This window comes from Myotis yumanensis, unplaced genomic scaffold, assembly GCF_028538775.1.
Source record: "Myotis yumanensis isolate MYYU_CA2020_CCGP unplaced genomic scaffold, mMyoYum1.0.hap1 SCAF_3, whole genome shotgun sequence".
NCBI classification, from domain to species: Eukaryota; Metazoa; Chordata; class Mammalia; order Chiroptera; family Vespertilionidae; genus Myotis; species Myotis yumanensis.
The window spans coordinates 16,969,560-16,992,651 of NW_027223754.1; the positions used below are offsets into that span (position 1 = coordinate 16,969,560).

Genomic DNA, 23,092 nt, shown 5'->3' on the forward strand with positions numbered 1-23,092 from the left:
CATCAGCCTGTGGACTGAAGCGTCCCGGGTTCCATCTGGTCAAGGGCACATGCCTGGGTTGCAGGCTCCATCCCCAGTTCCAGCATGGGGTGGTTCAGGAGGCAGCAGATCAGTGATTCTCATCTTTGATGTTTCTTTTTGTAAAAAAAATTTTATTTTATTTAATAATTTATTTATTATTATTTTTTAATTTAATTTTATTTTTTGCTATGATCTGATCCTTTATTCTGCAAGCACACAGCTCAGGGGCCCCGGCTCATGATTCAGGGTCATGGCCACTCCCAACAGAGACACGCTCTCACACACACTCACTCCTGGACCCCAATGTCCCCTGGGGTGCTTCTTGGCCTGCAGGGAGGAGCCTCAGCAGCTGGCTTCATCCCTGCCCATCCTCCTAGTGCCCAGGGTGCCCATGGCCCCTCTTGGACTTCCTTTTCCCTGAGGGGGGGGGGGGTCGGATGGGGAGGGGGACAGTGCTCGAGGGTGGTGGTGGCGGTGCTGGCAGGAGAGGACATAGAGGGGGCTCCATGGGCTCTGGTGGGCCGGAGTGGGCCGGAACCCCTCAAAGGGTGAGAACTTCAGGGGGCTGCTGGTGAGGCGCCTGGGGGAGCGCAGCTTGGGCTAGAAGGAGAAGCCCTCCTTGAGGCTGTCCAGGACGGAGGGCGCCTCATACGAGAAGCCCAGGAAGGCCTGGTTGGCGCTCTCACTGAGGGCCGGGTCATCCGGACTGTCCACTGGCGCCTGCCCCGTGAAGCGGGTGTCAAACCGGCTCACGTCCTCTTCTGATTGCAGACAGGGCCTGAAAGGGGGGTCCACGCGGCGGGCCAGGAGATCATCCCAATGAATGTGCCGGAAAAAGGGGTGCCTCTGTACGTCGGCAGCGTCCCCTCGGCCACCCCCGATCCGTCGGCGGGGATTCCGCTTCAGAAACTTTTTGACGAGGTCCCGGGCATCCGGGGTGAGGTAAAGGGGCAGCCTCAGCTTCCCTTTGATGATCTTGTCCATGGTTTTCTTCCGATTCTCTGCAGTGAAGGGTGGCGAGCCAGTGAGCATCTCGTACAGGAGGACGCCCAGGCTCCACCAGTCCACCGCCCGGTTGTGGCCGCGGCGCACCACAATCTCAGGGGCCATGTACTCAGTGGTGCCACAGAAGGTGTGGGTGACAGCACCCTCGTGAATGGACTCCTTGCTGAGTCCGAAGTCCGTCAGTTTGATGTGGCCCTGGCTGTCCAGCATGATGTTCTTGGGTTTGAGGTCCCGGTAGACGATGCCTTGGGAGTGGAGGTGGCCCAGGGCCAGTGTGATCTCTGCCAGGTAGAAACAGGCCGTGTCTTCCAGCAAGATGCCCTTTCGCTGCAAGTGTGTGAAGAGATCGCCGCCACTGAGGCACTCGAGGACCAGGTAGAGTTTGCCCCTGGTCTGGAAGGCATAGGCCAGCTCCACAATGAAGGGGTGCTTCACCGACCCCAGAATGCGTCGTTCAGCCCGGGTGTGCGCCACGTCCTTGGCGCTGCGCACAAGCTCGTCCTTCCTCAGGACCTTCATGGCATAAATTTTGCCCACGTTGGTGCCCTGCACCTTTCGCACCTGGAACACCTTGCCATAGCCCCCGGTGCCCAGCACACGCAGCAGCTCAAAGCAGTGGGGCCCCAGGCGCTCGGGGCCGGGCTTCACACTGGTCTCGGTCAGCTCCACCTCCTCACAGTGCCACATGGGCTCCAGGGCAGCCATCCTCAGGTTGGCGAGGGGACACGCGTCCACAGGCCTGAACTCTGGCTCGCCCTCGCTGCTTTCCTCCGTCTCCAGGTCCAGGTCCAATGCGGCAGCCATGGCGGCGCCGGCCCCACAGGACCCTCGGTGCGGACCAGTGACTCAGTGACTGGCAGCCCGGGCCGGGCCTCAAGGGTATCTCTCCGCGAAGTCGAGAGCGGCCGGCTGATGACCCAAGCTCACCCTGGTAGCTGGGGCCTGCTCCTTTGAGTGAGTCCCTGAAGTGCGCCTCCAAGAAGAGTCTCTAAAGCCAGTCTCCTACCAGTGAAATGCTTAGTAATGTGAGCCTGGCCTATATATACCACTAGGAGGGCGAATCTCTTTAAGACCTCACTCCCCATAGGTTCCTCCCTGGAGGCGGGACATGTGGGCCAGGGTGGGGATAGGAGGAAGTTCAGAAATCTGGTTGGTGGGATCTCCTCTCATTCCTGCAGGCTGGGAGGGATTAACCTTGGTTAAATGTATAATCTGATTAGCTCCTTGGTAATCATCCCATTGAATTTCTCCACACCCTTTAATCCCATTTTTGCTGAGGAAGAAACTGAAATTAAAAGTAAAATCTGGCCCTGGCTGATTTGTCTCAGTGGATAGAGCACCAGCCTGTGGACTAAATGGTCCCGGGTTCGATTCAGGTCAACGTCACATACCAGTGCTGTGGTCTTAATACTCAGTGGGGGTGTGCAGAAGGCAGCCGGTCAATGATTCTCATCATTGATGTTTCTCTCTCTCCCCCCCTCTTCCTTCATCTCTGAAATGAATAAAAAATATGTTTTAAAATAATAATAGTAAATGTAATGTCTCTACTTCCTTCCCAGTTTGGGCCTGGCATAATGGCTCTAGCAAATAACAGTAGAGAGAAGTAGGGCCTTTGTGCCATCCAGGAGGTAATGACCAGAGAACACACCATCAACATCCATAAGCACATCTATGGAGTGGGTTTCAAGAAGCTTGCTGCTCTGTCACTCAAAGAGATCCAGGAACTTGCCCTGAAGGAGATGGGAACTCCAGATATTTGAATTTGAGAGGGTTAACTTGAAACAAAGTAGGTGGAACCTCATCATTGATGTTTCTATCTCTCTCTCACTGTCCCTTTCTCTCTGAAATCAATACACAGTATATATATTTTTAAAGAAACTTAAGCCAGTCTTGGAGGACAGGGGTCAGAATGGTAGAGATCAAGGAGCTGCAGAGGGAAGCATAGAACTAGAGTAACATAACTGGCTAAAAAATAAAAAATCTCACCCTAACATCCAAAAAGATCTGCTGAATCCTCGTAAAACTGTAAAGTTTATCTTAGCTCCCTTTCACCTCCCTACTTCCTCCTTTTCATGCCCTCCCAGGCACACCAAGCTCCCAACTGAAGGACTTCCCAGGGCCATCAACTCCTAATGGGACCCAGTCAAACTATCTTAGATTTTGAAGGGAATACCTCAGAATCTTTTCCATAAACAACAAGGAAATGTAAACATATGGGGGTGGGGGGAGGAGAGGATCTTAAGCCCTACACACTCAGCTTCTTTCCTTCTCTTCCTTCCAGGCCGACTCTGAAAGAGCCTCAACGGACACTCTAGGATTCCTGAGAGGAGTCCGAGCCACCAATTTAGTTAACTCTATATTCACTCATTATTTTCCTTGATTCCAGTGATTTACAATAACGTATTCAAAAATAGAAATCTGAGCAGAGTGTTTTGAGAACAGCAAATTTAACGCACAGATCACTATTATCAGCCCAATCTACAGCAATTCTAAATTAACAAAATTTTTCACTTTGCTCTCAAGTAAAACCTATTCAATGCAAGATTACCAATTCCTGTAGCAAAAAAAGTAAGCAATAAGCAAATAGGGGGGGAAAAAAGCAATAAACTGGATTTTCTTTTATTACACCACTAAAAAAAAAAACTAAAAAAAAACAGGATAAGGATTTATTGCAACCTGAGGAAAAATTGTTTCCTCTGTAACAGATAAAAATTTCTACCAAGTTTTACTGATGAAAAAAGGATAGCTCTATTCACAGTACCTTCCTAACTACTCCCTAAATCACATTTTAAAATCTAAATAAAAGTTTGTTTCTAGCCCTGGCCGGTTTGGCTCAGTGGATAGAGCGTCGGCCTGCGGACTCAGGGGTCCCGGGTTCGGTTCCGGTCAAGGGCATGTACATTGGTTGCGGGCACATCCCCAGTGGGGAGTGTGCAGGAGGCGGCTAATCGGTGTTTCTCTCTCATCGATGTTTCTGACTCTCTGTCCCTCTCCCTTCCTCTCTGTAAAAAATCAATAAAATATATTTAAAAAAAAAAAAGTTTGTTTCTAAATGGTTCCTAAAAAGTAAAAGTGAAACTTTAAGGTTACAGCTTAACTAAGACAGACTGTGCAACCTTTGGAAGCTAGGAGATTTAATTTTTTCTTTTTTTTAAAGCAATTTTTAGCACAGGCTTCCTTCCACACAATTTCCAAATTACTTGTTTGAGAACATTCACAAAATAACTGGTAACTAAGGCTAGATTTCCATGGGAAATTACTGTTTAGGGGGCTAGAACTTCTGCATGAAACATTTTTGGGGGAAATGGTAAAAAGGTAACATCAGTTTGTGTCCAAAGCAGGTAAAAAGAGTAAGAATAAAACCCCTTGTTTTTATTTTTTTCACTTTAATATAAGACTGAAACTGCTATAGCAATATTTGATGGTCCACACAGAATTGCATGCTCTGGCTGTTAAAGACCTTGGTTAAAGCATTTGAACTTTACTTCTTGAGAAATGAACTAGGAGATTTCAAGAATCTTTATAAGCACACAATCATTCACAACAAACTTCTAGTAGATACTTATTTGTTTCCTACCTTTTCCTAACAAAGGTAATTCTCAACAAAACCCCACCACCATGGAAGGATTCAAAGCTCCTGAGCTCAAAGTGATCAACTCCCACAAGTAACTACAATAGTTCAAATCCCACAAGTTAGGATAGTAGTTCAAAGCTTGATTTAAATGTTTGAAGAAGAGCAAACACCAAATACTGAATACCAAATATATTATTGTTTCTATGAGGTTATGAACCATGAACAAAAACCAGATTGAAATTTTAATTACTCAGTGTCTATTGGTATAAAGCAGTGGTCGGCAAACTCATTAGTCAACAGAGCCAAATATCAACAGTACTTCTTCAAAATAGACTCGCCCAGGCCGAAAATCAACTTCTGTGCATGGGCCACAAAGTTTCAATCGCACTGTACGTGCGCCCACACGTGGTATTTTGTGGAAGAGCCACACTCAAGGGGCCAAAGAGCCACATGTGGCTCGTGAGCCGCAGTTTGCCAACCACGGGTATAAAGCCTTCATTCTTAATGCTTCTCATGGCATCACAGTCTTTAGAAATTAAACAATACATTTTAAGCATTCTACAGTAATCATCACTTTCAAAAACTATAATAAACATCTGCATGTTACACTAACACAATTTTCTACATAAGTATTTTGTCACATTATCAACTTTAGTTTCACTAAATGATAAAATACAAAAAGCTACACAAGACAAAACACCACAGAATGTTTTAATATTCCCTTTCCCAGTTATTGGCTGGTAGCACTTTTTAAGAGAAAGTGATGAAAAATCAGAAATTTTGCGTCCAGTGTTTGACTTCAACTTTTTACTTTCTTATCGTCTTTTGGTACCGCCGTATCCTAAATGAAAAGAGTAAAATTTATATTATTTTTTTTAATGCACTAGAATTGCTTATAAAATTACAACATGATACATTTTATTGTTAGCAAGTGAATAAAAGAGACATGCGAGAAGGAGAGAATGTGAGCCCTGATGGAACAGGGCTATGCACAACAAAGTGCAGCTCCTCCCCAAAACAGCCCTCCCCATCATCCATTCATCATCAAGTCTACTCAAGTTGCTTGCAGCAAATAACTTTTAGTCCAGTAAACCAAAGATGTAGTCGACGTTGGGGCCAACGTGGTTCAGGCAATACTCAAAGTCTAAGCCGAAAAGCAGGAAAACCAATGGAGCCTAAGCTATGTCCTACCACCTCTCACAACTCCAGGGGTAAATAGAAATAATGTGGGGAGTTTTGGACTTTCCAATGGCCACACATGCACACGTGCTAAAGGGTTACAAAATGACAGTGTTCCCACCTGAAAAGTCTCTTGATTTTTTTCAGGTTTCCTTTCAGTTATTTGGTAACGTTTTACGATTTTCTTCATATAAATCCCATACATATTAGTTGATATTTATGGTTTTTATAATTTTTGTTTCCACTGAGAATGAGTTTTCTTTTGTCGTGTCCTATGTAGTTACATTTTTATATATCCTCCCAATTATAAGGTACTAGTGGCCCGGTGCACAAAATTCATGCACGGGGGAGGGGGTGTTCCTCAGCCCGGTCTGCACCCTCTCCAATCTGGGACCCCCTCAAAGGATGTCCTGCCTGCCTGCCGGTCTGATTGCCCCTAATCACTCTGCCTGCCTGCTGGTCTGATTGCCCCTAATCACTCTGCCTGCCAGCCTGCTCATCCCCAACTGTCCCCCCCTCCCCGCTGTCCTGATCACCTCCAACTGACCCCCACTGATGGCCTGCTTGCCCCCAACTGGCCCCCTGCTGGTCTGCTTACCCCCAACGGCCTCGGCCCCCACCAGCCTGATCACCCACTACTGCCCTCCCCTCTTGGCCTCTAACCGCCTCTACCTCGGCCCCACCACCATAGCTTTGTCCAGAAGAACATCCAGAAGGTCTCCTGGAAGGTCTCCCAGTCTAATTATCATATTACCCTTTTATTAGTATAGATAGAGGCCTGGGGCACGGATGGAGGCCAGCTTGTTTGCCCTGAGGGGTGTCCTGGATCAGGGTGGAGGTTCTCTTGGGGTGTGGGGCAGCCTTGGCGAGGGGCCTGTGGTCGTTTCCAGGCTGGCCACGCCCCCATGGGGTGAGGGTCCCAGCTGGAGGGGCGTGCCCAGCCTGGGTGAGGGGCTGAGGGCTGTTTTCAAGCTGGCCACACTCCCTTCAGGGTGGGGGTCCCTGCTAGGGTGCCTGGCCAGCCTGGGTGAGGGACTAATGGCTGTTTGCCGGCAGACCACACCCCCTTCAGGGTGGGGGTCCCCAATGGGGTGACTGGCCTGCCTGGGTGAGGGGCTGATATCTGTTTGCAGGCTGACCACAGCCCCAGGCAACTCAGGCTCCCAGACCCTCCTTGAGCGGAGGCCCCAGCAGCTAGAAGCAGGTATCTGGTATTTATTTATCTTCTATAATTGAAACTTTGTAGCCTTGAGCGGAGCACACAGACAGCCAGGGCAGGCGGGAAGCTTGGCTTCCTCCATCGCCAGGAGCAACCCAAGCCTCCTGTTCGCTCCAGCTCCGTGGCCGCCGCCATCTTGATTGGGTTTATTTGCATACTCGCTCCTGATTGGCTGGTGGGCATGGCTTGTGAGTGTAGCAGAGGTACGGTCAATTTGCATGTTTCTCTTTTATTAGCTACAGTTAGCATCCAACACCACAGGTTAGTTTTGCTTGTTTTTAAACATGTATATTTATAAATATGAATGTTGTAATCCTATCGTATATATTCTTTTGTGCCTAGTTTCTTTCTATTTGGCAAACCTATCCACATTATTGGATACAACTATGTATTCATTCTCACTGTTGCACAGTAGTCCATAGTATCAATAACTCAATTTATTCGCCCATTTTATTGCTGATGAGTAATCCAGTAAGAGGCTATTATGAATAGGGATGCTATGAATATTCCTGTACTTATCTTTTGGTATACAAGCATATGCATTTCTGTTACTATATATCTGAGAATGAAACTGCTGAGTCTTGGGTTCAATTAGGTAATGCCAAACAGTTTTTCAAAGTTATTGTATTAATTTATATTCACAGCAGCATTAGGAAAATTCCACTGTTACATTTCAAAACCTATTTAAATATATTCTACCAATTTCAAGAATTAATCATTGTTCTATAACTTCCCCCTGCTGAAGAAGACACTCAATACACAGCATCCCATTATTGCCTCATTACTTACCACCTCCCATTCTCTGCTAATTAGCCAAATGTTTACTCCAAATAGTTGTTTTTAAGAATCTTTGCATTTTGCAAAATGTCCTCTTAGTAACTGTAACATTATAATCAAAATCTTGACAATTACTTAAAATACGGTTCAATTTTTATTGAGTTTTACTAAACTTTAAAAGTTCAAATTTCTACCTAGAAAATTCCCTTTTAGAACTTAAAGCAGCGGTTCTCAACCTGTGGGTTGTAACCCCTTTGGCAGTCGAACGACCCTTTCACAGGGGTCGCCTAAGACCATCCTGCATATCAGATATTTACATTATGATTCATAACAGTAGCAACATTACAGTTATGAAGTCGCAACAAAAATAATTTTATGGTTGGGTCACAACATGAGAAACTGTATTTAAAGAGCCAGAAGGTTGAGAACCACTGACTTAAAGGATCCCTAGATATCACAGAATTAAGCAAATATGGACACCAATGTCCAGGAAGGTTTCAGTTAAATCCTTGGTTAGTGGCAGAAATTTAAATCAAATCCTTGTTTGATTTTTAAAGAATGTTTAGAAGTGCAAGAAAAGGATGAATTTGAATTATATTTTAATCTCAGTTAATTGTGCTATTAATATTTCTGGTGTGCATACCAAATAAAACCATGAGTGCTAAATATATAGTTAATCATCTTCTGAACTTCCATATTTTTGCTCTTACCTGATGCTGTTCTGGTTTTTGTCTGTGAACTTGAACATGCTGAATAGTTACCGGAGTCTCCACAATGCGGGGAGGAAGCACGGCTATTTCCTGTGCCGAAATATGAGGGATAAGATGGGCGGTACCATGAGTCTGAAAAGGGTGTTGTTGCCCTGTAAAGACATAAAAGTGTATCAAGTATTTTTCTTGTGCCTTTAATTTTTAAATACCTTCCTATCCCTACACTATCAGATAAAAATCTTTATTGTGTTTTTTCTTCAATATTCTGGTATATTAGGATTAACATGAATTAAATACTGTTTCATATTTCTGATATTGTTATGGTCATTGCCATGGGGGAAGAAAATGAAAGGGAGAAACAGCTTTCTTTCTGAATTCAAACTTGAATAAAATCTAAACTTAAACTACCAATAATATTGAAGACATTCCAAAATCTGACCCTAAGTTTCTTCCAGCCTTACTTCTATCATTCTCCTACCAAACCAGAATTCTGTTCCCCAAATATTGCTCTTTCCTGCCTATTTTCTCAGATGTCAAGTAAAGTCTTTTTCCTATCTCATGTTATCTAATCAGAATGACATAGGAAGAAGAAATACAATGAAAGAAAATAACACACACAATATTGATCACGGCACATATAGTATACCTTTCCCCATCGCCAAAGAACCTGATTTAATAAGGGTAATTCATTATAATTTATTTTCCTTATCAAATCCAGTCAAACTATAAGCAAAACAAAGAACTCTCTAAAGAAATTTTGAATTAAAGACCAAGTGAGATAAATGCAAAGCCTACCTATTGCTACCAAACAAATATCCTAATATTCCTCCAGTTCCCAAGCCAGTCCAGAAACCTGGTCCCGAATTTGCATTTCCTTGTTGTCCTGTGAAAGCACTGCCAAAACCGTAAGTTGCACCAGGCGTTCCTAGAAATAAAAATTAATTAATTAAGTATCCTCATTTAAACAAAACATAGCCTATAGAACCAAAGATAATGGGATATTTCAATTATTTCATCTGTACTATTTATTGTTGACACTGTTACAGATGTCCCCATGCCCCACCCCACTCAGCCTCCGCCCTCTCCCCCCAGGCCTTCGCCACATCCTCTGTAGTACTATTTTTTACTAGTACTCAGGCCTCAACTTATAAACAAGTTGAATTCAAAAAGTGTTTTAGTAAAATATGGGTTTATCACTAATGATTTATTTTAGGATGAGGGGTCTTCCTATAAGGTCACATTTGCCCTGCTTAAGATGAGCTATTAGAAAATGACTCCCGCCGAAACCGGTTTGGCTCAGTGGATAGAGCGTTGGCCTGCGGACCGAGGGGTACCGGGTTCGATTCCGGTCAAGGGCATGTACCTGGGTTACGGGCGCATCCCCAGTGGAGGATGTGCAGGAGGCGGCTGATCGATGTTTCTCTCTCGTCGATGTTTCTAACTCTCTATCTCTCTCCCTTCCTCTCTGCAAAAAATCAATAAAATATATTTAAAAAAAAAAAAAAAGAAAATGACTCCCGCTTATCAGAGTTACTTCCCTTCTGCATCATGAACATTTCTAAAAGCTCCAGGAGACAGCTATGCTTGAGTGTCTAATGGAGGAACCCAAGTGGAGACAGCCAGATATTTGTATCAGTTGGAAAGTCAGGTCTTAAAGGAACCAAAAGTTCTTCTGCTCAGAGGAACTTTTTTTAAACTAATGTGTAATATACATAAAGTATGCAAATCAAACGTGTGAAACTTAGTAAATTTATACATATGTATCTGTGTGTGTAACCACTACTCACATCAATAGAACATTTCTACCACACAGAAAGCTTCCACCTCATGACCATTCCCAATAGACACCCACCCACATCAGAGATAAGCCTTTCTCTGACTTCTTTCACCAAACTTTAGTTTTAGCCATACTTGCACTCTTGATAAATGGAATCATATGGTAGGTACTCTTTTGGTCTGGTAAATCACATCTATGAGAGTCAATCCTATTACTGTATATATCAGGTTTTGGGCTTTTAAAAAATAATATGTGGTATTCCATTGAAAGAAAGCACAATTTGTCTCATTCTAATATTAATGGACATCTCATTTCCAGTGTTCGGCTACTGTGCATAAAACTGCTATGAACATTCTTGTGCATGATATTTTGTGTATGTATACATGCATTTCTCTTAGTATGTATCAAGGAATGGAACTACTGGGTCATAGAGTAGGTGTACATTTAGGAGATACTGAGTTTTCCAATGTGTTTTACCATTCTAACTCCTACCAACAAGTTCTAGCTGACTACCCTCAGTTGACTACTTAGCATATAATGTTAGCCATTATGGTGGTTAATAATGAATTCACTATGCTTTTAATCTGCATTCTCCAGATTAATAATGCTAAACACCTTTTCATACTTTTATTGGATATCTGGATATCCGGATATCCTCTTTATTATAAAGCATCTGTTCAAATCCTGTCCATTGTTAAAAGTGAATTGTCTATCTTTTCTTAGATTTGTAGTTCTTTATATATTCTAGATATGCACCTTTTGTTGGATATGTGTCCTATAAATATTTTCCCCAAGTATGTAGCTTGCACTCTTATTTTAAATAGTCTAATTTATCCATCTTTTCTTTCATGGATGGTATTTTTTGTGTTCTAAGATATTTTTGCCTATCCCAAGATCATGACAAATATTTTCCTACAAAAAAATAATATATATATATATATATATATATATTTTTTTTCCTACATTTTTATCTAGAAACTTAATTGTTTTACCTTTTATATTGAGATCTATAATACCTGAATAAATTTTTACGTATGGTGTGGGACAAAAGTTCAAGGTAAAAAGCCCTAGCCGGTTTGGCTCAGTGGATAGAGTATCAGCCTGCGGACCGAAGGGTCCCAGGTTCTATTCCCATCAAGGGTGCGTCTCTAGCAGGCTCCTCTCTAGCCCAGGTCCTGGTTAGGGCACGTGCAGGAGGCAACCAATCAATGTGTTTCTCTCACATTGATATTTCTGTCTTTCCACCTCTCTTCCACTCTCTCTAAAAATCAATGGAAAAACACCCTCCGGTGAGGATTAAAAAAAAAAAGGTAAATGCTTATTACCAAATCTGATCAAGTTTTTCTGATTAAGATGATTTATAATTTAATCATGCATCCTTAAAATAATAATCACAAATATCCTTATAGAGAAACAGAACAAAAAAGATAAAAGAAGTTGAAAGTAAAAAATAAAATGAAAAGACAAATCTGCTTGGTTTCCCTGTGGCAACCATTTTCTATTTCACAAACTGCACAGGATTCATACCTCACACGAACCCTACTTAGTGCCATTGCCTCAGCAAACATACCTGTGAACCCTGGCTTAAAGCCCGGGGGAGGGGGTCCTGCTGAGTTGGTGAATCCCTGAAAACCGGGAGAATACGGAGGAGACTCAGAATACGGTGGAGGAGAATCTTGACCACCACCAAGGAACAACTTATAAACTCCAAAGGCAATAGCAAGTAGCACCACGATGGTCATCAGTCCACTGATGCCACTGGAATTACTTTTATAATAATCAGAGAATGGGTTAAAGCCATTGTTTTTGCCAGACTCTCTCAATTTCTTCAGGCCAAGTTCCGTGTAATCTAAGTCATACTCCAAGCCACAGGAGCCTCTTAGTACATACTGGTCTTCAGAGGATTCATAGCCTTCACAGCTCACCACAGTTTTTCCAAATTTGTATGCAACATCTAAATCAGTCTTACATTCCCACTGTGAAGAAAAGCAGAAACAAGTTATTAGAACCAAAAGGATTTTTTTCACTTAATATATTATCATTTGGGTTATCTAACTGCCATAAAACTGCAAAATGAAGCAAAAAATGATAAAGTTCAGGACAATAAATATTTCTGCGTTGGGAGGAGGGCAAGCTAGAGGCCTTGAAGATGCTGGTGATGTTAATATTCTACCTCTTAAGTTAGGTGGTGGGTACCTAAGTGTTCATTTTATTATTATTCCTTCATCTTTACATATAGATGTAAGGACTTATTTTGTACATATTAAGTATTCCCTAATTTACAAATTTGAAGCAAATTTTCTAAATTTGAACTTTTTACCACTATTGTTCAAGATGCTTTTAAAATAGGTTTTAAATGATGAGGCTCAAAAATCAGCATCATATATGAAGCTATGGTAGTTACATACAGTATTAGAGATAGTATATAACCTTCTGAGAAAACTTTTGACACAAATTTTTTTAAAACAATTCACTAATGTTCCAGAGTCCCATCCTATAAGTAATTCTCTTACGTTTTTTTAAAAAATATCTCAAAAAATGCAAAAAGAATCCACATTAGTCTCAAAATTTTCCACCTTAAAAAATAGCCCAAGTTTAATTTAAATTCTATAACTTTATTTTGAGCTAAATAGGTAACATGCCTCTTTTTAACAACATTTAAAGAGACACAAGCTAAAATAGATCTGATTGGTTCTATTGCCTCTCTGTAAGTTTTTCTGTAAGAGAAAGACAAATGATCTCTCAAACTTCAGGTACACTCTTTAATTTTTTTATAATAGCTTTATTGAGATACTAGAGGCCCAGTGCACGGATTCATGCACATTGAAAGGAAATTAATTAGAAGGTGGCCAGCAGGACTGGGTGAGAGACGGTCCGGATACTCCCTGGAGCCAACCTCCCTCGGTCCCTTCCCAGCCAGCTGCACCTGGGGCGGCGCCAGGGCTCAAAGGGCATCTGCGGAGTGAGCAGGGTCCCTCCGGCAGGTGGGGTCCCTCAGCCTGGCCTGCGGGGATCGGGTTCCCTCCTCTCCAGTTCCAGGGTGCATCACCGGAGAACCGCTGCTGCCAAGTCACCGCAGCTCTGTAGCTCCTGCGTTGAGTGTCTGCCCCCTGGTGGTCAGTGCGTGTCATACCTACCAGCCAGTAGGATGGTAGGATGGTCGCTCAGCCTTTTACATATATAGATAATTCATATACCATATATCATCCATTCCAATAGTTTTTTAGTGTATTCACAGAGTTGAATATACTAAAACCATCACCACAATCAATTTTAGAATGTTTTCATTACCACAAAAAGAAATCTCATATCTATTAGCAGTCACTCCCTACTTCCCCTGCTAATCTCCCTGATCTAGGCAATCACCAATCTGTCTCTATGGATTTCCCTATTCTGGACATTTCATATAAATGGAACCATACAACAGGTGGTCTTCAGTGACTGACTTCTTTCACTTAGCATAATGTTTTTCAAGGCTCATGTTGCAGCAAGTAGCAGTATTTCATTCCTTTCTATGGCTAAATAATATTCCATTGTATGGATATACCCTATTATGTTTATTCATTCATCAATAATGGACATTTGAGTTGTTTCTATTTTTTGGCTATTATGAATGATGCTGCTAAAAATATTTATATACAAGCTTTTGTGTGGACATGTTTTCAATTCTCTTGGGTATATTCTTAAGAGTGGAATGATTGGGGCATATGGTAACTATACGTTTAGCCTTTTGAGGAACTGCCAGACAATTCTCCAAATAGGCTGCACCATTTTACATTCCTAACAGAAATGTATGAGAGTTTCTCCACATCTTCACCAACATTTATTATTATCTATTTTTTATATGATAGCCTATCTATTGGGTATTAACTGGCATCTTATTGTGTTTCTTTTTAATATACTTTATTGATTTTTTACAGAGAGAAAGGGAGATAGGGAGTTAGAAACATCGATGAGAGAGAAACATTGATCAGCTGCCTCCTGCACACTTCCTACCAGGGATGTGCCTGCAACCAAGGTACATGCCCTTGACCGGAATCAAACCTAGGACCCTTCAGTCCACAGGCTGACGCTCTATCCACTGAGCCAAACCAGTCAGGGCTTATTGTGGTTTTGACTTGTTTTTCCCTGATAGCTAATGATGCTGAACATTTTTTCATGAGCTTGTTGGTCATTTGCATATCTTCTTTGAAGAAATATCTTGTTTCCAGTGATCCCATTGCTAGGAATATATGCTAAAAAACCCAAAATACCAATCGGAAAGAATATATACACCCCTATGTTCATAGCAGCCCTATTTACAGTAGCTAAGATCTGAAAATAGCCCAAGTGCCCTTCAGTAGATGAGTAGATAAAAAAGATGTGGTACATTTATACCATGGAATACTATGCAGCTGTAAAAAAGAAGGATCTCTTACTCTTTGAGATATCACGGGAGGACCTGGAGAGTATTATGCTAAGCGAAATAAGTCAGTCAGAGAAAGACTAGTATCACATGGTCTCACTCATATGTGGAGTCTAAACAAAATAAACTGATGAACAAAATAGATTCAGAGATACAGAAGCATGGAACAGACTGTGGAATCACAGAAGGAAGGCAGGGATGGGTTGGTAGGTGAGTGGGAAGAGATTAAGCAAAGAACTTACATGCATACTAGAGGCCCGGTGCACAAAAATTTGTGCACTTGGGAGGCCAGGGTCCCTCAGGCCAGCCTGTGCCCTCTCACAGTCTGGGACCCCTTTGGGGGAAGTCCACCTGCTGGCTTAGGCCCGCTCCCCAGGAAATCAGGCCTAAGCTGACAGTCAGACTTCCCTCTGGCAGCCCGGAAGCCCTCAAGGGATGTCCAACTAACAACTCAGAACCGCCCCCTGCGCACCTAAGCCATTAGCTGGACATCCTTAGCACCACGGAGGTGGGAGAGGCTCTCACCACCACCGCTGCAGTGGCCAGCCATGAGCCGGCTTCTGGCTGAGTGGCAGCTCCTGCATTGAGCACCTGCCCCATGGTGGTCAGTGTGCATCATAGTGACCAGTCATTCTGGGTCAATTTGCATATTACCTTTTATTATATAGGATTATTATATAGGACATGCATAATCCATGGACACAGACAGTAGTGTGGTGAAGGCCTGGGGCAGGGGGTGGGCTAGAAAGGGTCAATGGGGGGAAAGGGGGACTTTCAAGAATAAAGATAAAAAAATTTTTTAATGTCTAGTCAGATGTTTTGCCCACTTTTAAATTTGGTTGTCTTCTTTATTGAGTTGTAATAATTCTTTCTATATTCTAGATATAAGTCCCCTATCAGATATATTTGCAAAAGCTTTCTCCCATTGTGTAGGCTGTCTTTTGACTTTCTTAATGGTCTCCTTTGAAGACCAAAAGTTTTTAATTTGAATAATACAATTTTTCTATTTTGTTGTCTTTATTGTTGCTTCATTATTTTTTAAATAATTTTATTTGAAGGAAGATTTATAAACTTGCTAATTTAGGTAAATAAGACAAGCAAAATCTCTATTGGTATTTCATGTTAATTGTCACTTTCTTAATAGTGTATATTAAAAATAGCTCTAATTATATTTACATTTTTGGAACTGAAAAAGGCTCTCTCCTGCTGCTATACTTATGTTAATGTAAGATATCCCCTACACTGCACTTCTTTGCTCATGCTATTCCCTTCTCTATCTCTTTAGCTCTAAAAAATCTTACCCTTCCTTCCTAATGCAGCACATACCTTCTTTAAGTCTTCCCCAATCCCTTCAATGTTATAAATGACATGACTTTGTAACACTTTGTTGGCATCTACATGTAATTTGAGTGCTTGTCTTATCTCTTCTACTAGGAAGAGAGTGTCTTTGAGGCTTATGGCACCATCTTATTTATAAGATGGAAAAGTCATTCATTAAACATAATTTTTTCTAATCAATTTCATATATGTTTAATGAATGACTTCTCCATTAGTATCTTTTTATCCAATTGACTGTAAATGCAAAATGAAAGTGGGACTCTGCTCTAACCTGACAATTCTGTGATTCAGTTAGCAATAATAGGAAAAAATGTTGTGAAATAAGTATTACCTAGTAAATATGAACTCCCTCTGAACTGCACAGACCACTAGGTTTTTTTGGGGGTTTTGTTCTTGTGGGTTTTTTCTCCCCCAATATATTTTCATTGATTTCAGAAAGGAAGGGAGAGGGAGAAAGAGACAGAAACATCAATGATGAGCGAATCACTGATCAGCCACCTCCCTCATGCCCCACATTGGGGATCAAGCCCGCAACCAAGGCAACATGCCCTGACTGAGAATTGAACTGCGACCCCCTGGTTCACAGACCATGCATAATTATCATGCTGATGGAAGTGGCAATTGTCAACACAAGTTTCTTGCAAATAACCAACTATCTTAAATTCTTTTAAAAGCAGGCAGAATACAAAGTAGAAATATATTAGTATTGTTTAAACTGAATTCATTCAATAAATTTCTAAAGAATAAATTTTGGAACTTCAAAAAGATGGTCCAACCTAAGTACAAAATGCCAGTCCCAAAGACAACAAATGAAGCCCATGGAAATGCTTTTGTGCAGGAGCAGCCACCCTCAGTTCTAAAACAACTTTAGAATCAAGTGTGTGAAGCACAAAAGGGACACATATACCCCATTTACAACCTACGATTCCTTATCATCTTAACTTTACTTCTTAAGGGCAGGTTGGTATTCCTGAGGAAATGACATAAAAATGACACCCAGGAGAAATCCTCTACTCCCCCCAAGTATGTGAAAAGCTTTGAAAATTTACTAACGTCTTGAATATTTCCAGGCTTTAAAATCAGTTCATTTCTTTTGGAGCATGTTTCTTCCAGAGAATAAATGACTGATTTATGTCTATATATTTTAGGTTAAACTGAGATTTTCTATATATGCTTCTCCAAAATACTGAATAATGTCCCGATAAACACTTTATTAAATAAAAATCCCATTTAGACAGACATCAATGTAATGAATATTACCTGTACATCGTAACCATCCCAGCCTTTGTTCTGGCACTGTATAACTTTTGGAGTGTAAGTATCACATCCAGCTGTGCCTCCAACACATCTCAGCTGTGGAATCGGATTCAGCCTACGGGAGGTGGTATAGCGATCATAGTGGAGGGTAAGAGCTTGTATATCCCGCAACAATATTCTGTCTGAAATCGTAAGAACACAGATAACCATATAGTAAATACCTTGCCAAACTTAGACAGTTAATCAAATAAAACTCTTGTCATATTAAATACTCTGAAAAGTAAGGGTCTTTCTCGCCGTTTGAGGATGACTAAGAAAGAGAAGAGGAAACACTCTCCCAAAGCCATACCAACAGCGTTCAGGCTTCTTGCACAAAATTCAGGTGGTCACACCTTTAAACTGCTTATATGCTGAAATATACTATGGTACAACAACATCAACGGATAATTAAAATAGCAAAAAATATACATCAATGTTCCTGAAGCACAATTAAAGACTTAAATGCTAACAGGTGAGTGGCTTAATAAAATTTTGCCTTATTCATACCATGCAAATATTCTACAGTAGTTAAAATGAGTGAACTGGAACTCATGAATCAGACTAGAAATAGTAACAACATTTATGCAAAATGCAAGTTGCAGAATGTTTAGTATGAAAGAATTACATAAACCTTGAAAACAAGCAAAACAGTACTACATACTGTTAATGTTTACATAATAATGTATATAATGTATATACTATGACAGTATGGGAACACAAACAAGAATAATTAAACTCCAAATTCAGATGAGTCTCTCTGAGGAGAGATGGAGAGAAGAGGCTTTAACTAGCTCTCTATCCCTAATGTTTTATTACTTTGGGGGTGGGAGATTTGCTGCCAAAATGATAAAATGTGAAGATTCAATAAAAATGGGTGGTGGGTATATATGGGTGTTCATTGTGTACATATTTAAATATTTAAAATATTTCACAACTTTAAAAGTCAAAACATTTAAACTGTTTTACAAATTAAAAATCACATTGACAAAGAAGCTTAAACCCTAGACTGCCAGGGAGCGCGATCGCGCACTCCTCCTTCTTTCGCCAAAAGTGCCGGGAGCGCTATCGCAATTTTTTTTCTACTAGTATTTTATAATACAATCAGCAAACAATATATGTCAAAGATGAAAACAAATGTAGTAAAGGTTTCCTTAAGTTTTTGAATATGTAACTTCATTTACTTGCGATTCATAATTTTTTTCCTAAACTGCTGTAAAATCAGCAAAAATGCCTTGGCAATTTTAGCATAGTTCCTAGGATATTGGTTGGCACTCAAAGGGTTAAGAATAAAAAATCAAGACGAGGAAATTATGTCTGGTATTCATGTACATAAATGAATTTTAAAATGTTATTGGAAAATAGTCTTCCTACTTATCACCCTTGGATTGTGATGGAAGATGACTGTGGACTGGTTCATTCAATATCCATTTCACCCTCAAACTGACAACCTCCTTGCAAAGTTAAGAGGATTCCAAACACTCTTGCAGCTGTTATTTCCAAAACAGAAACTCCAGGCAGGTATGGCAAGCAGACTGTGCTGTGTGGGTCCTTCGGTGAGCAAGCAGTTGTGGGGGCTCTGGGTTTCCTGACAGCACTCCAGTACCCCATAATTAACTCCGTGGATGTCAAGAGGCTTCATGTGAGCAACCCACTTTTCATTGCTGTATGTGGCAGGCATCACTCTCTACCATTTTGTTAGCACCTAATTTCCTATATTCAACATGTCAAATTATCAGAATTTTCTACCACCCAAATTCCACTAAAACTATAATAAATTGATTGTTTTGATGATGTGAACGAACAACGTCATGTAAAACAGAAAAGGAGATGGCAAAGGAATTTGGAAAGGTGCAAGCCTACAGGAGGTATAATGGTAGGTGGGTAGACGGACATAAAAGCCAAATGCCAGACCAGGAAGGCAGAAAACTGAGAACCAATCTGACATAAATAATAGAAGCCCTAAAAATAAAAATAATAATAAAACAGGGATTGGCAGGTCAAAGCTTCCTGAAAAGAAGCTACATCCCAGAACCTCTCCCCAACTCTGTGCTGCTGCCACTGCCCCTTCTCCACCCAGGAAAATGTCTGGAGAGGGTAAAACCCTAGAGCTCTGTACTAGGGGATATCTGGCACAATAAAGAGCATAGGTACAAAAACATAAAAGGGATTCCAGTAACTGCATGACTCTGAAAGCTGAAAGCATGAACCTCTTTCCCCACCTGGTTCACAAAACACTAGCAACCATTCCCTGGCCCTCTGAGTGAGTGACTGAAAGTCTATTCCCTTTGTAACCTAACCAAAAAAGAAATATTTAAATATACTAACATCAGGAGTTCCCAAACAAAGAACTACCCAAGCATCCCTATAGTCACCAGGTCACCCCACAGTAAAGTTCAAAGTTCAAAAGCAGTAATCATACACTAATAGCTTCCAATCAGCTTTTTGGTTTGCACCCTTGATTTAGAGCAGACAGCCAAGAATTACTAAAAATTATGAGGAAAGCCCTAACATGGAATACAACCACCACAAAAACACTTTGGAGGAAAGAGAGACTATACTGAGAGAAGAAAACTTTTAAAAAATTTTTTAAAGCTATGATATCCTCAAAGTTACTATAAAAGAACACTCAGAGAACAAAACAAGAGCTCTTGGAAATTCAAATCAGGGCAGCTGAGATGAAAAACTCAATAGAACTATTAAAAGTTAAAGATAAGAAAATTTCCTAGAAAACAGAGCAAAAAGATGGAAAGTAGGAGGGGGTAGAAAATCTGCTGCTTAAGTTAAAAAACATAGGCATTTCCTATCACCAAATCACAAATGCAATATTGGTACACTTCCCACCAGGCCTTAACATCTTTACTCCGTAGAGCAAAAATGGAATTTTAAACGTTTAAACGTCATACTTTAATTCCAATTTAACAGCGCACATCATTTATTAAGTGGAAATCTGTATGTATGTGATACACATACACACGTACATTAATAACAAGTAATATTATTGGTCCCACAAAAGTTCGTTAGAGAAGTCTAATAACATAGTAATATAAAAGAACCTTTTCCCTAAAAATCACATCATGTTGCATCACACACACAAAAATTATAAGATGAAAATACTTCTTCAATTCCAGAATATGGTGAAAAACAGAAGAGCTAGCGTCACGCAATGTGCTTCACTGTAATGGACACAACAAGAAGCATGAGTTAAGCTCAAATATATGATCTGCTAACCTACCTACAGGCTTGCTACCCTGTCCCTTAAGTGTGACTCCGACGCTGACGGTGTCAAGGAAACTGCCAGCCCTAGCAACAGGCAGCCATGACAACAGCCAGCGACATCAGGTAGTCATGACAACAAAGCCAGAAGCGCAGGTGAGCCTCGAGCTTTCCCCGCCAGACACCCGGATGTGGGCCGTTGCCGGAGAAGTGACGCTGGACAATTTCTAGGAGTCCAGGGAAGGAAGGAAGGGGACGTTAAGAATACAGAGTCGTTCCGTCCCACCAACTCCCCAACAGTCCCCGCTCTCCCGGCGGAGGTCTGGGAAGAGAAAAGACACCGATGAATAGTGAAGGGGATGAAAATGAGGAACTAGGGCAGAAAAGCTCAAGGGAACGAAAATGGTCGCCCGCGGGGCCTCCCAGAGCAGGCTCCAGGCGGCAGGCAGCAAGGGGCGATGAAGACAGTACTCACTAGGGTCGTTCCAGCCCAGGGCAGGGCCTGCGATCAGAAGCAAAAGGAGGCCGAGAAGAGGGCAGCGTCTGTCCGCTCCGCGCCCACCGGCCGCGGCCATGGCTCTGGGCGAAGGTGGTGCGCGGCTACCAGGCACTCGCGGACCGGAACCGAGACTGTGGAAATCCGCGCGCAGATGCTCAGTGACGCCGGGAACTCCAGCCGCGGAGAAGAGAAGGTGTCTGTCCACAGAGCTCCCGCCGCTGCGAAGATCCGCGCCTGCCACACGTCACTGCCGCTGCTGCGCGCGTGGGAGCCTGGGTGAACGCTGCTGGCCCCGCCCCTTAGTGTGACAGGGGCAGGGCCCGTCGTTGGGGGCGGAGCCAAACGGATGATGCAACTCTGTGGGCGGGGCCAAGGAGATAGCGTAGGTGCGATGGTCGGAGTGAAACCTTCGCAAGGCAAAATCGATGTGTGCAGTCGGGTTATGTATTTCCAAAATCTCAATAACCGTCCCCAGGGAAGTTATTGTGCCTTATTCAACTTTATGTCTTCAGCATCTAGCATAGCTCCTGGCTCATGATTCGTATTCTATTACTGTTTGCTACAGAGAGAATTCGAGCGAAAGGTAGCATGGAAATATAGTTCGCTTTCAGCGGTTCACAGCCTTTATATATTCGGTTGTGCGTGGTGGCAGTAAGAATTCACAAACTATCAGGAAGAGAAACTATTACCTAAATAAAGAACCGGACAGAGAAAACAGTTCTAAGAGTACAGAGGCAACATCTTTGAGGTCTGACAGGCCTAGGTTTCTCTCATTCAACATATATAGATTGAATGCCTAATATGTGTCAGCTACTGTTTTAGGCATGGAGGATACAGCCAAGGTCCTTGTACTCATGGATCTTATATTAAAGTGGCATAGGGACACAAAACTAGGCAATCCTATATAATAAAAGGCTAATATGCAAATTGACCAAGCAGCTGAATGACTGGTCGCTATGACGTGCACTGACCACCAGGGGGCAGACACTCAATGCAGGAGCTGCCCCCTGGTGGTCAGTGCGCTCCCACAGGGGAAACACAGTTCAGCCAAAAGCCAGGCTCACAGCTCCCTCAAGTGCACGAATGTTATATTAAAGAATACAATTATATTAAAGAATCTAGTACAATTAAAGAATCATTTTTCAAGTGGGCTATATGTACTTTGACTATGTTATTTTTAAGAATCCTTTTAGAAACACTGAATTATTAAAAATTAAAAATTATATCTGGAATTTCCTTCAAAATAATATGGGCGAAATAATATAGTAGATGAGGAGAAGTTGATGGGGAATATAGATAAAACAACATTAACAATGTGTTAACTATTAAGGGTAGCTAATGGACCATGGAAATTCATTGTACTATTTAGACTACCTTTTATATATTTAAAATTTTTCCATAATAAAGAGCGTTTTTTTAAACTAAAAAAAAATACTACAACTAAACTCTTCTCTGGGGTTTCTCTGACTTGATCTGTAAGAATTAGTAATTCCATTCAGCTGGTATGGCTTAGTGGCTGAGCATTGTCCTGTGTACCAAGAGGTTGCTGGTTCAATCCCTGGTCAGGGCACATGCCCGGGTTGCAAGCTCAATCCCTTGGTGGGGGCTATGCCGAAGTCAGCCAATCAATATTTCTCTGTCATCAATGTTTCTATCTCTCTCTCCCTCTCCCTTCCTCTCTCTCTAAAAATCAATACAAATATATTTAACTTTAAAAAGAATTAGTAAGTCCAAATTAACAAAATTGTAGGGAGGATTAAATCAGATTTAAAACAACAGGCACATAGCAGCTGCTCAATAAACAATAGCTCTCTCTCTCACCGTCATCCCCATCTTTGTGAATTAACTTTGGAGGACAGCAAGCCATCTGAAAGAAAAGTTTTGGAACTATGAAAGATTATTATATAATATGTAGAGAACATTTAAAGGATATAACATTACTGTTTAAGATTCACTTGGCAAAAAAAAAGATTCACTTGGCAAACTGATGAAGAAAACTCCTGACATTCTGCCCTTTCAGACAATTATTTTCAAGCGTTAGTTTGCATAGGAAATCTTTGGGGTGCATGTTAAAATTTC

At 41.6% G+C, this 23,092-nt stretch overlaps 1 protein-coding gene and 1 pseudogene across 1 annotated transcript; both read right to left on the reverse strand.

The window, feature by feature from the left end:
- Positions 1 to 57: 57 nt before the first annotated feature.
- Positions 58 to 1,839, reverse strand: LOC139005960 (ribosomal protein S6 kinase beta-2 pseudogene; annotated as a pseudogene).
- A 2,648-nt stretch (positions 1,840 to 4,487) lies between these two features.
- On the reverse strand, positions 4,488 to 21,247 carry SARAF (store-operated calcium entry associated regulatory factor). The gene is made up of 6 exons (XM_070408330.1): positions 20,990 to 21,247; positions 17,266 to 17,444; positions 11,833 to 12,238; positions 9,281 to 9,410; positions 8,486 to 8,637; positions 4,488 to 5,441 (listed from the first exon to the last, which is right to left on the reverse strand). The coding sequence occupies exons 1-6, from the start codon at positions 21,087 to 21,089 to the stop codon at positions 5,416 to 5,418; spliced, it is 993 nt and encodes a 330-aa protein (XP_070264431.1). The 5' UTR covers positions 21,090 to 21,247; the 3' UTR covers positions 4,488 to 5,415.
- Between the last annotated feature and the right edge of the window lie 1,845 nt (positions 21,248 to 23,092).

What these genes read in the sequence shown, in the direction of transcription:
- SARAF (XM_070408330.1), bottom strand. Translation starts at nt 21,089, where the DNA reads ATGGCCGCGGCCGGTGGGCGCGGAGCGGACAGACGCTGCCCTCTTCTC. An exon ending in CCTGGGCTGGAACGACCCTA is followed by an intron (nt 17,445 to 20,989) that starts GTGAGTACTGTC and finishes TTACGATTTCAG; the next exon opens with ACAGAATATTGTTGCGGGAT. An exon ending in CTTTAAGCCAGGGTTCACAG is followed by an intron (nt 9,411 to 11,832) that starts GTATGTTTGCTG and finishes TTTTATTTCTAG; the next exon opens with GAACGCCTGGTGCAACTTAC.